This window comes from Spea bombifrons, chromosome 2, assembly GCF_027358695.1.
Source record: "Spea bombifrons isolate aSpeBom1 chromosome 2, aSpeBom1.2.pri, whole genome shotgun sequence".
In the NCBI taxonomy this organism is placed as follows: Eukaryota; Metazoa; Chordata; class Amphibia; order Anura; family Pelobatidae; genus Spea; species Spea bombifrons.
Window position 1 is genome coordinate 131,880,638 of NC_071088.1, and position 17,226 is coordinate 131,897,863.

Sequence of the window (17,226 nt, forward strand, 5' to 3'; positions counted from 1 at the left end):
TACTGTTATCCTAATAGCAGGCCGCCATTTTAGCTGACTGCTCCATGACTGCTCCATGGACTCGGACCAGCTTCTCTTCTGTTCTCCCCCAGACAGTGGCTTACACTAAACAGTAAAGGCGTCTTTAAGTAACGTAGTCTTAGAAGTAAAGAAGGTATAGAAGAGAGCCATTCAGGGCTGACCAGTTTGTGACTATGGTTTCTCCTTACATATTGCTGCTGGCAATAGGGTTAGCTGACTGCTTTCATGCACGGTTGGCTGAGAGTATTAAGGGTTAAATTCTTATACAAGGGGATTACTGCCGGCAGACACCTACGCATCTGCCTCAATGGTACTTTTCTTTTTAAGAGGTTTTACAAAAACACGAGGAAAAAGCAAACTCAGAACGAGGTTTATTTAACAACATTCCAAAATGCAAAGAAGTTAAATATTTAAACAGAATAGAAGGTGACATTTTAAAATGACATCGGCGTTCCTTCAGTAAGACATCACTATCTTTCCACCTGCCCAGGAAAGGAACGGGAGACCACCGTCTATCGAAGGGGTTAAACTCCGGCACAATCGGCGCGATTGAGATGTATTCGCCGGAAAGCATTAACCTGCGAGTTGTTCTTTACATGAACAACATAGTATGCAGGGGAAACTAACGAGATATTCTCTGGCGCCATTGTTGGTGTAATTTGAAGGGTTAAAAGTTTAAAACCTGCATTGTTTAAAGAACATGCATGAATATTCCTTAACGGACGGCTATCAATCGTTAGCAAACGTCTACAGAACAGCAGAGGTGAACTTTAACTACCAACGGGTTCAAGTAACAAAAAACTGGATTTCCGATGGCGGCTTAGAGGTAAAAGAGAGTGTCGGAGAGCTCCATGCTCGGGTCCTTGTGGATACTCTGGCTGACCAGGAAAGTCAGCTTGTGTGCATACTGGCACGGAGCCGGCACGCGGATCACGCCCTGCGGAGCAGACAAACAGTGCGCAATTAGATAAGAGAAAGTATAAACTTAAAGACATGCGGAGAATGTTAAGAGAGGACGGACTGCGTGGGAAACGCTCTAAGAGACTGACGGGTGACCTACTCATCGATCCGGACACATTTTAAGAGGTGTCAGAAATGTACAAAAAGGTTAAAAAAAAAAAAAAAATATACACCCCCCTCCTATTTTATAAAGTGAGAAAAATAGAACTGCAATAAATGAGATTATCTTTAACCCCTTCACATCATAGACCTTTTTTTGCAAACTTCAACCCTTGGTTTAGTAGGACTTTTGATAAAAAAACATTTTTTTCTTAAAAAAAAAAAAAAACACATTGCATAATTTTGTATAATTTTTAACATTTTTGGTTTGGAGGCAGGAGAGGATTGTTTAGGAGCTTTAGCATTTTTTTTTTTTTTACATTTTTTGCTTTTTAGATTTTTCTTGACTAGATATTGCTTTGGGGTCTTTATGCGCCGCTGCAGTCCATACAATTATTACAATTATTATTATTTTTTTTTTATTACCAGGCATTTTAGAAATGGGTCAAAAAAGACTAAACTCTGCCCAAACGGTGTTTCTCTGGTCCTCGGATGACCTCCGTTGGGTTTGACTTCAGTGTGAACTTAGAACAAGTGACTGGCCACCTTTCAGGTGAAACCCCCCAATCCCCCATAGATACAACACCTAACTCCTAAGCACCTGCGTAATATATCGGTCCCAGCGGGTCTGCTTCTAATCTTTCATTTTCCGGAATATTTACTGATTCTATATGATAATAATATTGTGATCCTGACTCTCTGTGCATGCTCTCACAAGTGTGAGCGCAACGCAGAACAAAGCGCTAAGGATCTTCTGATTCTGATTCATAACCACAATCTCACTTCAGAATTTGATCCAGTAGATCTGAACTAAAAAGACCCAATCGCCTCATAGTATTTAGCTCCATTTTAGATTATAATAAATAATAATAATACATAATAAAGAGATTTACACTTGAGTGTGTAACGATGAGGTACACGCAGGCATCTTAGTACGGTGTCAAGGTTGTACCGTTGGCAATTCAAACTATTTCATACGAGCAGATCTAGATGTGTACCCATAAAAATGGTTGTATGGATTAAAAACACTAATTTTAACCCCTTCATGACAAAGCCTGTACATGTACAGGCTCACAATGCGTTGGTTTTAATGGGTTTAAGGACAACCCATTGTCCTTAAGGGGTTAATTTCTTATCGGAAGATGGATCTACAATATGATGCAGTTCTGCAACTCAACAGCAGGGGTCGCTGCAACACAACGCTGGATATAAGCTGGGCACCAGCGATCCAGTTTGATTATTCATTCTTCGCAAAGACTTTTCCTCCAAGCCTTTGTTAAAATGTAGAATATTTCTTGCTGTGGGTCTATTTATAAGGAATTAAAGTCAATCTGCAGTAAACAGATGTACGAGGACATAAAATCCACCCCCCCCGAAGAATCCTCCTAACCGCCCCCCCCTGCTCGTAAAGACCACAAACCGAGAACCCATCGGCAGCTCAGCCAATACTCCTTCTTCCATCATTATTATCCTCTGTGTTTTCTTTATCACTCAAGACAGACAAGTTAATTAAAGTTCCATATTTGTAAAGAATGAGACACGGCAACCTGACAAATAATAAAAAGAATTTATGGCACAAATCGTCTGAAAAGCAGTTTTTATATATTTTTTTCCTAAATAGGGTAAAGCTCTGCTAAGGAAGTCAGGAACACATACTACATCCTCAGCCTGTAGTAGCGGCGCTATTTGGTGACACACGGAACCATAGATTCTCAAAATATTAACCCTTTAATAGCCCACTGTGACTCTCCAAATGGCTGTGATACCTGTTCACAGGTATTGACTTATTTAAAAATACACTTAGTTGAGTCACCTGCATTCAAGCAGGGATTTTAACCATGACATGCTGGCAGAGAAGGCATCTCTTATACGTCTTATATGCGATCACATATAAGAAAGTTGTCAGTCCTAGACGGTGCGACCCAAGAATCTGACCCCAAAGTAATGTCCAGGTGCTACATGAAGGCCGGTAATATAAAAAAAAAACACGTCCAAGAGAATCCATGTCCTGTCTCTGTATCCCAGCATGCATCTGACCCCCCCCTTCCTGATTGGCTGGAGTTCTGTGAGTCCCCATTTAACTGGCAGAGAGCGGCCGAAGTTAAATGCCCTAGATAAGGGATTCAAACTCATTCAGACTACTTTGGCAGATCTGCAAGCAGGTTTCTAATTTAATATATTTTTAGTTTTTCTGTGTATGTACTAAATATGTATTTTATGGACATTGTTTCCTTTTGACCAAATGTTTAGCTTTTCAAATGCACATTTCTTCCCTCTGATCCCCTCCCCCTCGTGCCGCTGTAGTCATAACTCCTCCCCCTCTGGCCGCAACAGCAATAACCCCTCCAGCACAGCAATAACCCTTCCCTTCTGGCTACTCCAGCAATAACTCCTCCCCCTTTGGCCGCTCCAGCAATAACCCCTCCCCTCTGGCCGCTAAAGCCATAACCCCTCCCCCTCTGGCCCGTAAGGTGACCAGCCATATTTTCCAGGGCACATCTCATTTTTACATATTGCTGACCGGCCCAGATAAAGTGCTGCCCTGCAGCATGGAGGATGTAAAACTGACTAATTGATTGCCTTCCATAAGTCTATACATCCTCCATAGTGCAGGGCACCATTATATCGGGCAGATCACATGACAATCTAATAAAACCCTTTAGCGGTCACACAGTACTCACGGGCCAGTTGTAGTAAAGGTGCGTCATTTTGTACGTTAAGCGCTGCATGTGATCAGGTTTCAAGCAGTTGTCATCATACAGAACGTTGTAATACGTGGGATTCACCGTCCCCTGCCGGGCGTTCTGGCTGATGAGATAGAAGTCATACCTAGCAGGGAAAGGAATTACCGTCAAACAGCCGCGTCCATCACAAAGGGTTAATAGAGTATACCCATCTCTCTAAATGAAACAGATGGAATTCTAAATGTGTTTTTTGTTGTTTTAGTCTGACAAGAAACTTCAAACCTTTGCTTCAAAAATGAAAGACAACATATGCTGTGGGATTTATTCGCTAAACGGTGAATCCAATGTGAAATAATCTCACTGATTTAACTATGCATTCTGCAGGGCCAGCTCAGCTCTTATTGTAGGAGAAGGTCAGCGATATTGGTGCTTTATAATGCATGCATAATTCTCTCTTTATTGTGTCTCAGCTCCTTGACTTCACCATACGTTATGAAGGCCGACCACCAGTGAGCTTCTGCTCCAGGAAGATCTTGACTGGCCCTGTATGATGTATAGTCAAGCCAGTGAGGTTTCTTTAGTCTCCTTACACAATGATTTATGCATTGTGCAGGGCCAGCTCAGCTACAGGACAGGACACAGACATGTTTTCCCTACCGGATCAGGAGGTGAACCTGCCCTTATGCTTCTTCCGTAGCTCCTGTCCTCCTTGGCTTTAGCGAGTGAGTGTCTGAGCGCGTCAGAAAAACGAAGTGTTATTTATACAAGAAACACCAAATCTGCAGAAAGCATATACGTGCCATTCGGGTCTCGTTGCCTCTGAATCAACCACCGTACCGAGCAGCGGGTTCTGGATTCCTCTGTCGGTCTGCCTGAAGAACCTCGTGCTGCATCTCTTCCGCACCACAATCAGCGACATTTTAGGTCTGGATTAAACACATAAGTTGCTTATTTATTTAGGACACGAGACCAAGCAGCACAAGGGGCACACGAGAAATGGATACTCAAAATAGAAAACCTTTCTGGACTGGCCTGGACATCCATCCTACTGTTGGGACTGCCATAACAAATTGTGGTAGTTGGCAGGTACACTATATGGACAAAAGTATTGGGACACCTGACCGTTACCCCAACAGGGACTTTATAATATTGCATTCTTAATACATAGACATGGATTTTATGTGCCGGGGAATAGAAGAGGGTCTTCCCCAAAGTGTACCCACAAAGTTGGAAGAAGAACACTGTCCAAAATGTCTTGGTGCAGAAAGGGACATACCCAGAGCACAAAGCAAGCTCCATAAAGACACGGTTGGGTGAGTTTGGAGGAACTCCAGTGGTCCTCACAAAGCCCTGACCTTAACCCCATCAAAGACCTTTGGGATGAACTGGAATGGAGATTGTGAGCCGGGCGTCTCATCCCACATCCGTGCCTGACCTCACAAACACTCTACTGGATGAATGGGCAAAAATTCCCACAGAAACTCTCCAAAATCTCGTGGAAACCTTCCCAGAAGAGTGAAATCTGTCATAGCTGCAAAGCAGGACCAACTACATATTAATGTCTATGTGTTTAGAATGCTACGTCATAAAAGTCCCTGTTGGTGTAATGGTCAGGTGTCCCAATACTTTTGTCCATATAGTGTATGTAGAGATCACGGCAGTATAAGACTAGCTCTCGGGATCACGATAATCAGTGTGCTACGCGAGGCATCGGTCTCTGGCCGCTGTAAGGACGGGGAGAGTTCTTTTTATTGTTTAAATCTCTATGGCGTACCTGTATGCTGTGCTGGTTTCTTTGAAGCTACTGAGAAGCTGGGGGATTTCATAATCCAGCACTACGCTGAGCTGGCCATCTGCCACGCCGTCCCGGTATACGATTATACGGGTTGGCAAGTCCTTATTGTATTTCTGCCACCTTTGGAGGGCTCCTGAACAAGAAAGGAAGACATGGTTACTTTAGTAGCCCCTGTGCTATCAGATTTCTGCCTCGCTTGTCACAATCCGATGCGTGCCGGCAAGGAGACTTATTTAGAAGCCGCAGCTCCAGAGCTGCAGCACACCGCCGGCTCAGTGGTCCCGTTTTCACTCCACTTTTGGCTGCTTGAAGCAGGTAATCAGCTATTGATCGAACAGGCCAGCATATATTGAGTATATTGCGCATGCACGCTGGCAAGCAGGAGTTGCTATCCAGGCCTTTACAAGAGGGGTAAGATGTTCATTTAAAAGGGGCACAGCTATTCCATGCACCATGGTGAATATGCTGGCTTGCAGTGATGACAATTAAGTGTTAATGGCAAAAAAATCTGAATCAAAATGAGGCAAAACAGGACTTCAGTTACAAGAGCATTAGATTCAGCAGAGTAGATGGAACTGCACCTTTAACCGGAATAAATGACAGAGCCCCTGATTGTTTTTAATGACAGTCTGCCTTCCCGCCTTCTTTCCTCCGCTCTGGAATTCTTTTGCATGCGTCCTTTTCTGTCACCGGACTATTAAAATAACGTTCCTGAGAGACGTTCTAAAAATACGAGGAGGTGGCCGCTGTATATGATGGAGACACGAGAACGGGAGACACGAGAACGGGAGACATCCTCCGCGAGGGAGAACTCAAACTGTGGCTTCACAGAAAAAAAAAACGTTCTCTACCGAGGCACGCTAGGGGTTAACCCAGCAAAACAAGTAAATTGTAATAAGTGTGCGCTCGTAAAACGTAACCTTTAACTATAATTATCTAAGTAGCCCTGGCGGTGAGACAATCAGAATAGACAGATCGCTAGATTATCTTCATGACTCGACCACCAAAGGCACCCTCACACTGTCGACTCGGCACATATCTGAGTGGCAGGCAGGGGGTACTTGCTGGCAGCCGGAATCCGGCTGAACACATCTCCTAGGGCATCTCCCATCCTCCTCAGCCAGCCCCTTAGCTGAAAAAGCATTATGGGAGATGTAGTCCTGCAGCAGCTGGAGGGCCGCAGGTTGGATGCCCCTGTCCTAGGGTGTGAGGAAAGAGGCAAATGCATATGGGGGGGGGGTTGTAGAGGCCCTCCATGCATTTGGAAGGGGGGACCACACAGAGATCTGTGGGTTAAAGCGCATATAATGGCTGAAGTGTCTCTTTAAATCAGAAGGACTGGGCTTTGATGACAACGTGGACCATCCATGGCAAACGAAAAATAAATCTCGTTATCCCATCAAGTTTAACTGATTGGGTAAAACCCATCACTTCCTAAAGCCTCGTGGCATTCGAACCTTCAGCTCCGTTTTCTATTAATGGTTCCTCTGAAGCGGCGGCGGTCACCGGAGAAAGAAACCATCACGCAGATTCATTTTAAGGCGTTATTTCTCGCTGCCTCGCGGAGTCTGGCGTTCTAAAGGATGATGAATAAACTCGGCAGCACTTTGGCCCCCGTCTCGGAGCCCAGGGGCCGCGCTGGAAATAATTACCTTTCATGCACACTTTTAGGCAATCGGCGAAATCTGATGTCTTCTGAATGATGCACCTCGAAAACCACCTGAAAGAAACGAGCAGAGGGGCGATGATTTCAGACGCCGCGTTCGCTCACCGTGTAATGTTCTGCGCCGTTAAATAGCAATAATAATAAAAAAACAAAAATGTCCGGAAAACCAGAGGGGGGGGGGAAACATTCTGCGGTTATTCTATCTCGCTTCAAGATGCGCAGGAAAAAAATAAAGATCGTAAAAACCTATTTAAAGCAGGAGGACGGGGGAGGGGTCGTACACAAATAAACAAAGTATCAAAGGCTTCAAACCCAGCAAAGAAAAACATAGACCGTCACGGCAGATCCGGCCCCTCTAGTCTGCCATAAAGCCCCCCAAACCTCAGGCCCCGGTACCACCTGGTGAGTCTTGAGTTTGCGCTGGCCACGAAGCCCACGGCGGAATGAGATTTATTCAACGCATCCCTGTTGACGTCGATGCCGACCACCATGAGAGAGTTAAGCTGTAAACGACATAAATTGCATCAAAACTGCTCTTTTTTTGCATGCAGATTAACGCAATTCTATCAAATCTCCCAAATCGTACATTTCACATCTAAGTACACTGAGTTAAGCCACGTAATGACGCCGAATATTTTAAATAAGCGACGTGTATGCATTAGAAACAGACCATGTGTACACTAACAGAGTAGCCATCTTAGCTTAGGATCTGCATGATTATTCCTCCCCATTAGGTTACCCCTCCCTGAAGGAACAGCACAAGTATAAGTAAAATGGCAAAAGTCCATTAAAATGTTCTTCTCTCATTTTTTGGGGGGTGGCCATACTTTACAGACTATTTTTCAGGCTATGTGATTTGAAAATATCTTCATACATGGCATGTACACGCATGACGTGCCTGTTTGTATGTAAACATATCTTGGACTTCAATTAAGAAAGAGAGAGGCTCATGGCTCATGTATCCCCGCTGACTGCATATGATTCTTTTGCTGTAATGTACATAATGTTGTTGGCTGATAGGTACATCCACAGGGAAAAGAGTGGCTGAAAACACCCCCCCCAACCATCATTCCAAAAGATGAGACGGTGACATTGTCTCGCGTGCCCCACATAGCCGACCAATCAGAGATCAGACCAGTAATTTAAGTGTCTTTGGAAAAACTTGGGAACTCACGGGAATCTCCACTGCCCACAGCTCCCCTCCGGTCTTACTGATAATCTGCATGGCGATCTTGGTGGCCACGCTCATGAGCATCTGCTGTCTGTTGAGCGTGCGCATCTGCACACACTGGCTGGGAATCGGCTTCTCCAGACTCAGGAACTTCTTGATGGAGTCGTAGTTATCTTTCTGATTGGAGGGCAGGATGCAAAGCACCTACGCAGAAAAAACATTCGGAATAAAACGCTGATAAGAGGTTTTTCTGGCCAGGGACAACATCAATTGTTGTAATGGTGGCAACAAGATTCATTCCATCTGAAGAAGAGACCTCTGATGTTCTGAAGGCTTGGATCACTTTCTGGTGATGATGGCCCAATAAAGGGTATCATGTTGGGCTGAAGACTCCAAAAACGTTCATAGAAATGCAACCATTATAAATGATATACAACCAAAACCTGAATTCCAGGCTTCCTATTATATGTTAACTTGTTACGAATAACTCATTTTTTGGCCAAGGGGTACAGAACAGCCGAGACAGCAAGAAAAAGAGGTGGCTGGCCCAAGGGTGGCAAATACTTCCTTAATATTGAAATCTAGGCCACCATCAGTGATTCTGTTTCCGCAGTGCTTCACGCAGCCGAAGAGGAGGCCCGGGGTTTGAATCGCATATCTATTTGGAGCTGTTCTAGATTGCGTTTGTCTACATTCTGCCTACTACTACTTAAAAACAGACAATTAAATTATTGTATTTGTCCCCTTCCTGATTTCTTCTACTTTTACTTATTTGTCACATTTATATGTTTCAGATAATCCAACTTATTTTACTATAAGACAAGGACAACCCGAATAAACACAAATAATAACTGCCAATGAGTCTTTTACATCGCTGGGGAGGATTTTTGGCAGCTCTTCTTGGCAGAATTGTTTTAATTTAGCCACATTGGAGGTTTTTGGAGCATGAATTGCCTTTCAAAGGTCATCCCACAGCATCTCAATTGGATTCAAGTCATGACTCGGCCTCCAAAACCTTTATTTTGTTTGATTTATTCAGAAGTGGACGTGCTTGTGGGCTTCACATCGTTGTCCTGCTGCATAACCCAACTGCGCTTGAGCTTTAGATCACAAACTGATGGCCGGATATTCTCCTTCAGGAGTTTCTGGTACAGAGCAGAATTCATGAGTCCATCAATTATGGAAAGTCGCCCAGATCCTGAAGCAGCACACGGCCACCATGTTTGGCTGTTGGCGTGATGTTCTTATTGTGGAAAGCTATGTTAGCCAGATGTAATGGGATCCATGCCTTCCAACATGTTCCACTTTTGACTCATCGCTCCACCAAATATTATCCCAAAGGTCTTGGGGGTCATTAAGATGATTTTTGGCAAATGCGAGACGAGTCTTTGTGTTCTGTTTGGTCAGCAGTGGTTTTCGCCTTGTAACTCTTCCATGGATGACATTTCTTTTCTTGTTGTGAAACCGTGAACACTGACCTTAACTGAGGCAAGTGAGGCCGGCAGCTCTTTATGTGTTAGTCTGGGTTCTCTTGTGACCTCCTGGATGAGTCGTCAATGTGTTCTTGGAAGAACTTTGGTCGGTCGGACACTCCTGGGAAGCTTCACCGATGTTCTAATGTGTTCTCTGTGGATAATGGCTCTCACAGTCCTTCACTGGCCTTAGAAATGGCTTTGTAACCCTATCCTGACCGATAGGTGCCAATGACTTTACTTCTCACCTGTTCTAGAATTTCTTTTGATCTCGGCATCATGCGCTACTATCTGAGAACTTTTCTCCGACTTCACTTTGCAATTGATGTTTAGATTTAGCAGGGCCGTCAGTAATCAGGCTTGGGTGTTTCAAGTGAATCTGATCCGAATTATTATTATTATGGTAAGCTGGTTGATTTAGTAGCTAAGGGGGCAATTACTTTTTCATATAGGGCCAGGTAGCATTGCAAAGCCTTTTCCCTGCTATACATGAAAGCATCATTTTGCTTACTCGGGTTATCCTTGTCTAAAATTAAAAAGAGTTGGATGATCTGAAACATTTACGTGTGACACGTGCAAAAAATAGAAGAAACCGGGAAGGGGGGAAATACCTTTTTTCACAGCTCTGTACTTTCCAGCACTGAATATCACAGGAACCCTGCTAGATCCTCCGGGACAAACAGTGTGGAAGCCGACGCTCGGAGCTGCTTCAGATTGGAATATTTTATGCGCTCTTAGATGAAGGCCGAATACAGAATGGTTTTCTCACTGAGTTATACACGGGGATTCGATGGCTTAAAGGGGAATTGTCATCCCTGCATTTTTACCTTTCCCCGTCCGATGGCTTGTCATAAAAAGGGTGCCAGGCCGGTCCAACCTTCTTCAAACAGGGCTCATCTATGTTGTACCGACCCATACACAAAGAGATATTACATGACCCCACTGTAATAACACGGCTAGGGAAAGGTTGCGGAGGTGTGAGGGAGTGAATTGGGATGCTCTAATGACAGAGGGTGTTTTAATGAGAGTGTTAGAGTGTGAGTGTTGTGAGTGTTAGAGTGAGTGCGTATGTGTAAGTCTCATTCGGCGATGACGCACATTGAGAGTGTTTGTGTGAGATTGTGAGTGTGTTAGACTTAGTGCGTATGTGTAAGTCTCATTCGGTGATGACGTACATCGAGAGTGTTTGTGTGAGATTGTGAGTGTGTTAGAGTGAGTGTGTATGTGTAAGTCTGATCTGCAGTCAAATTCTGCATGCCAGATCTCATTCCTGCTAATGTGAATTCAGAGAGGAACGTATTCATTTGCCGGTTCTATTGAACTCTTGTGCTGGAAAAGTCCGGACGGAAAGATTCCCTTCTGTAAGCGTGAAGAATGTGGGTAGAGGGTTAGCGGAAGCGGTGATGCTGGCATTGGTTTTCTGCGTTGGCTCAGATTCTGCCCCCACCCGCGGGACACTTTGCCAAAAGAATGAATCAGCAGAGAAGGACGCCCAACATTAATGTGTAACCCTGGAACCCTTCACATGTTACAGAACAGAGTACTACAGGGGCGTCCAACCTGCGGCCCTCCAGCTGCTGCAGGACTACATCTCCCATAATGCTCTTTCAGCTAAGGGGCTGGCTGAGGAGGATGGGAGATGTAGTCCTGCAGCAGCTGGACGGCCCTGGTGTACTGTATACATCCAAAAAACCCATGGAATGGTGTGTGCGACTTCGAATAAAGACACAGCGGGGTGGAGATAAAAGGCCACGCTGTTATCGGACACAGTGACAATTTATTTGTGACAAATATAAGTAAAGTTTGTGTAATCGTTTTCTTACCAGTAATAAAATAAAGTGTCAGTTTAGTAGCCCTAATGGAGGCGGCCCGTGGGGGCATGTGGCGTACGCAGAGGTATCTACACGCAGATTGATCTAGAACATTTGACATACCAGCTGAAGCTCTGGAGATACATGTTGCTGCAGGGCTCGAAGGAACGAGACGGGGTTGTCGTCCACTTGAATTCTACAAGAAAGGGTGCGGGTGAAGCGAAATTCTTCCACATACAGTAACACGTAATATTAATACTCATTACTATAACTATCAGCTTTGGGGGGGGGGTGAGAAACATGTTATGGACCCCTCTGACCTCCCGACTTCAAACACGACCGTTCAGAAACCTTACAGATGGTTCTCGCTGAAGTTTTGGGGGATTCTATGCGTAAAGAACTGTCCGGGCTGGGAAGAGACCTGAAATACACAGGCGAAAGTCTCCAGGGACTGCTCAACAGATGAGGCGCTCAGATACACTTCTTAGTAGGCATATTATGACATGACTTGAAAAGTGCACCCCAAACAGTCTTCAGCTGCCACACAGGGCTTTAGTAATAGGAAATGCAGAGTAACTAAATGTGGCTGTCAGGGGCATTATACGGCAAGCAAGCTCCAAACTGAAATAAGGCATAAGATATATATATGAAAAGCATTTGGAGCTGCTGTTTATAATGATATACACCCCTAGAGAACAGCCAATTCATTTCATTAAAACGTACGGTCCCATAAGACAAACGATCACATCTAATCTTTACGGGGATATTTATAACGCCTTCATGTCTGAATAAAACATTGCTTATCGAGCAGTGACTGCTTAATGATTAATCAGCTCGAGAGCCGCACACGTAATGCTTTACCAACCTTAAAATGCTTCTCATGGGGGACACTGGACCATGAGTGACATCACACTGCTGCCCACGTACAGTGGACATTGTCATGATGTCATGGGTCTTTGGGTCACGGAATACTCCATGTCCTCCAGAGTTGCCGGGACTGTCCCATCATAGCTTTACTTCACTGAGAGTGGTAGATAAGTGGAATAGCCTCCCAGCAAAAGTGGTATTAAATTTATTTATTTACCGTATTGGCTCGAATATAGGCCGCACTTTTTCCCCCCACTTTAAGTCTTTAAAGTGGGGGTGCGGCCTATATTCGGGGTCTAGCGCCCGACGCCCGGGACTGCATGCCGGGCAGGCAGCAGGGTTTAGATACAGATCCCCCGCAGCGGTGCAGGGGACCTGTATCCTACTCTCTGATACGCTCAGACAGCCTCCCCTGCCAGCACTTTCCACGGGGGGGTGCCGTCACGGGAGGTTGTCTAAGCGCTGCCGGCACGTCTGCACGATGTGCTTTAACGATCTCCCTTGCCGGGAATTCCCACGGGGGGAGTCCCGGCAAGGGAGATTGTTAAAGCACATCGTGCAGATGTCCCGGCAGCGGAGGTTGTTTACCCGCATCGCCGCAGCCGGTGACCGTCCGCACGATGCGTTTTACCTCTGCCCCCAAGACTTACCAGAGCAGACTCCCGGGTGTCTTGCGGGGCCGGCGGGGGACATCTACGCAATACGCGTATACAACTTCCGTATACGTGTATACGTGCATTGCGTAGATGTCCCCCGCCGGACCCGCAAGACATCTGGGAGTCTGCTCTGGTAAGTCGGGAGGGGGGGGGCAGAGTGGCAGCATATCTCGGGGGGGGGGGGACAGAGTGGCAGCATGTTTTTTTGGTGCTTTTTTAAAGAAAAAAACTTCTTCGGGGGGGGGGGGGGCGGGGGTATTTGTGTGCCCAAACTGCCCAAAGCTACTCTGCAGGTATGCAGGTGAGTATTAATAATATTCATTAAATGGATTAGAGAAGACATTATGTTATGGGAAAATACAACTAGCAAATACAACTAGCAAATCCAGGTTAGGATGATAATAATAATCCTAATAATAGTAATAATACTAATAAAAATACTAATACTAGTAATAATACTAATAATAATAGTAATAATAATCCTAATAATAGTAATAATACTAATAGTAATAATACTTATAAAAATTCTAATAGTAATAATACTAATACTAGTAATAATACTAATAAAAATTATAATAGTAATAATACTAATACTAGTAATAATACTAATACTAGTAATACTAATAGTAATAATACTAATAATAGTAATACTAAATGGATTATAGGAGGTAAATATAGGTAGCCAAAAAGGGGTTTCTACATTTGGTTCTATGCATTGATAACCCCCTCAATATATTAACCCTTCCAATGCCAAATGTGCACCAGGAGTAACTTCTCAAGCCAGTAAAAGTAACTCTAGTTCAGGCTTAACCCCCAACATGAGCGACACCTGACGTACAGCGACTTCGTGTCGCTTTAATAAGAAAAGGCCTGTTTTGTGTCACTTCATCCGTTTACATGAGAAGTTTCAAGACACGAATGCAGCACTGGCAGCAAGGAGACTGCGCTTCACATTTTCCGAGTTACGGGGCGTCTGCTTTCTGTGAATCAAAGGCTTTCTTTGTGAAAGTAACAATGCGGGAGAAGCCGTTAGATTGTTTCCAGCGCTACGGGGGCCGGCGCGTGCTAAACATTCAAAATATATGGATGGGTACGTCCCGAAAAAATCAAAGAAACGACACAAAAAAATACAATCAAAGAAACAACGCAAAAAAACACTCAACGAGATGCCGAGGAGAAAGGGAATTACAAGATCCGGAAATCTCAGAACAGCAGTAAAGTCTAGATTGTAAGCTCTTGTGTGCACGGCCGCCTTACCCTTTGCTTGTTTACTCATTGTACAGCGCTGCAGAATATGATGGAGCTATATAAATACATTAATAATTAAAGGGACAGTCAACCTTTGCAAGGACTTCATTCTATTTTAGAATTAACCGCAGTGCTCCCCACTCTCACCGGGCACCACGGGCTCCCCACTGGGTAAACGGCCATGCATGGGTTAACACCGAAAAGCACTGTCGGGGATTTCCAGTGGACAGGGCAAGTCACCCAAAGTTTATTACCCCGAAAAATATGGGTAAGGTTGTCCTTTGAACGTTTCCACTCTTTCCACCCAAAAAAAGGGCAGCTCTTAAAGCAAAAGTAATGACTTTCAACCCAAAAGCACAATTAATGACTAAAGGTCCGATTAAAAATGAAGTATTTCGTATAAATTATAATATAACCTCCACTTCGGCAGGTCATGTGGAAATGATGATGTAACAGCTATAAAAAAAATCGCCTCGTAAAAAATAGCCAATCCTGTAAAGATGACACCAACTGAAGTATACTAGAGTGCAAGCTTCTGAGCCTATCTAGATCTTCTCTACAGGACTGCTAGGGAGTAATTGGGCTGAAGCCCTTGAATTATTTAGTGAAGGCCCCATCTTGAACTTAAGAGGGTCCTCGAGTCTAGGAAGGTCACTCTTCATGTTGGTAAAGATGCTGTTAATTGCTTTTTTTTCTTTATGTAAAAAAAATAAATTAAATTTCTAAATGAAAAAATATTAATACTAAAGCACTTACCTTAGGGAGAAGATGCAGCCACAGAGCTGCAGCTCCCCTCCTCCTCCATGGTCCAACATGGTCACCACTGATAGGCTGAAGCAGCCAGTGGCAGCAAAGAGCTCCCATTAAAATCCATGGGACCACTTTTCCCGGATGCACATGGGGGTCACGTTAGACCCCACGGCCACGCATCGTCTCCATGGATTTGAGCTGGAAAGATGCAAATGCAACCCCCCCCACACACAATTCTGGTGCAAGCTTTGAGAAGTCGATTGGATCATACCATAACTTATCACCAATGATGCGGAAATACAAAAATACATTTTTTCACCCCAAAAAAGGAAATCAACAAGACATTATTAATAAAATAATAATCAGTAAAAAAAAAAAGATAAAAATCTCTTGCCCTTACATTCTGGGGTAGTCGATGTCAAATCCCATCCCAGATCCCACTTTCTTTAGGCTGAAGAGTAACTTCTCGGCCACCTCGGCGTTGCGACGGCTGCAGAGCACTAGCCAGTTCTGCAAGGCGTGAACGCTAATCATCTTCGAGTCACGCAGATCTCGGGACCAATCCGAAGGAGACGCCGGCTGAAACTGAGAATAATAATATTTGGTACATAAAGGAAATCTAATAGTCATTTCCAGCGGGTCTGATCACCAACGGTAGTGTTTTTACTTTAACGCTTGGGGGGTAGATAAGCGGAACAGCCTCCCTGGAGAAGTGGTAGATGCTAATACAGAGGGGGAAAGTCTTTAACATCCTTCTGTGTTGGTCTGTGCTAATAGGCACTATATTCATTAAGGGGATTTGAGGGTTAACTCCATTAAAAAGGGTCTCGATGCCAGATCGCGAGGCTGATTATGCCTCTAAAGAATTCGTTATAACTTTTTTATTTGGGCATCAATTCATAAGAACAAACGGGAATGAGTGTAAAGAAGAGCTGGGAAGGTAATAAAGGCTATGATTAATTGGATTAATTTATAAAGTGCTGACGGGGATGACATCATCAGGATTTTTTAGTAAATTTGAGGTCCGTGGGAGGTCCTCGCTGGGGGGGGGATCTTCTTTCCACAGACAGAGAAGCCATGGCTCCGGCTTAAAGAGCTTAGGACATTGTTTACGGTGAGGGCGGTAAAGCTCTGGAATTCACTACCAAAATGAGGTCTATCTAATGGCACTAAGAGGTCCATCTAGGGTGACCACATCGGCCATGGTTTCCAGGGCACATATCATTTTTACATATTGCTGACCAGCCCAGATAAAATGTTGCCCTGCAGTATGGAGGATGTATAACTGACTAATTGGTTCCCTTCCATGAGTCTATATATCCTCCATACTGCAGGGCGGCAGTTTATCTGGGGTGGTCAGCAATATGTAAAAATTATATGTGTCCTGAAAAACATGGCCGATGTGGTCACTCTAGGTCCATCCAATTTAACCCTTGATCCAGGGATTATTCTGAATCATGGAGGATTTTTCCTCCTTCTGGGTTAAAATCACTTTATTTACAGTTTTCTGCCGTCGTGCGGATCAGTTTGAACATATTTCTGAAGCTCAGTAACTTTTTAACTAACTTTACCGCAAACACTGGAGATGATTAAACCACAAAGCAGTGATTCCAGTGGGGTAGAGAATGCTGCAGAAGTTTAATAGTTAATTTCTATTAACACGGATAGCTGTGCCTTCAATCACACGACCAGAACTAGCCAGAGGGTAGCGGTTCTAATGCTCTTCACTATTCACAATGATATATAATGCATAACTCAATGTGTGACGAGACTTTGAAGAGCTGTCCCTTATTTAACTATACATTATACAGGGCCAGCCTGAAACACAGCTATCCCTTTAGTGAATGGACCCCCTTGTGAAGAAATCAGATGCTAAATGGGTCTGGGTGAGCTGCACTGATGGGAATAATGGGACCCGCCAGTGAATTATATCCGGTTATATCAGGCAGAGGAGGGCGCATCACGGGCTTCATTAAGGGTCTGTAAGAAATGACAGTTCCTGGGCGGCTGAGGATTCTGGGTGTTG

At 44.2% G+C, this 17,226-nt stretch overlaps 1 protein-coding gene across 1 annotated transcript in view; it reads right to left on the reverse strand.

Annotated features, from left to right (window-relative positions):
- Positions 1-752: 752 nt before the first annotated feature.
- Positions 753-17,226, reverse strand: part of PIWIL4 (piwi like RNA-mediated gene silencing 4) — a 51,390-nt gene continuing 34,916 nt past the window's right edge. Inside the window, exons 13-21 of the mRNA XM_053456091.1 lie at positions 15,601-15,785; positions 11,803-11,875; positions 8,400-8,600; positions 7,625-7,728; positions 7,212-7,279; positions 5,539-5,692; positions 4,565-4,690; positions 3,762-3,909; positions 753-958 (exon numbers count right to left, since the gene is read on the reverse strand). Of these exons, the coding sequence (XP_053312066.1) occupies positions 842-958; positions 3,762-3,909; positions 4,565-4,690; positions 5,539-5,692; positions 7,212-7,279; positions 7,625-7,728; positions 8,400-8,600; positions 11,803-11,875; positions 15,601-15,785 (1,176 nt within the window). The 3' untranslated portion in view covers positions 753-841. The remainder of the gene's footprint in view (positions 959-3,761; positions 3,910-4,564; positions 4,691-5,538; positions 5,693-7,211; positions 7,280-7,624; positions 7,729-8,399; positions 8,601-11,802; positions 11,876-15,600; positions 15,786-17,226) is intronic.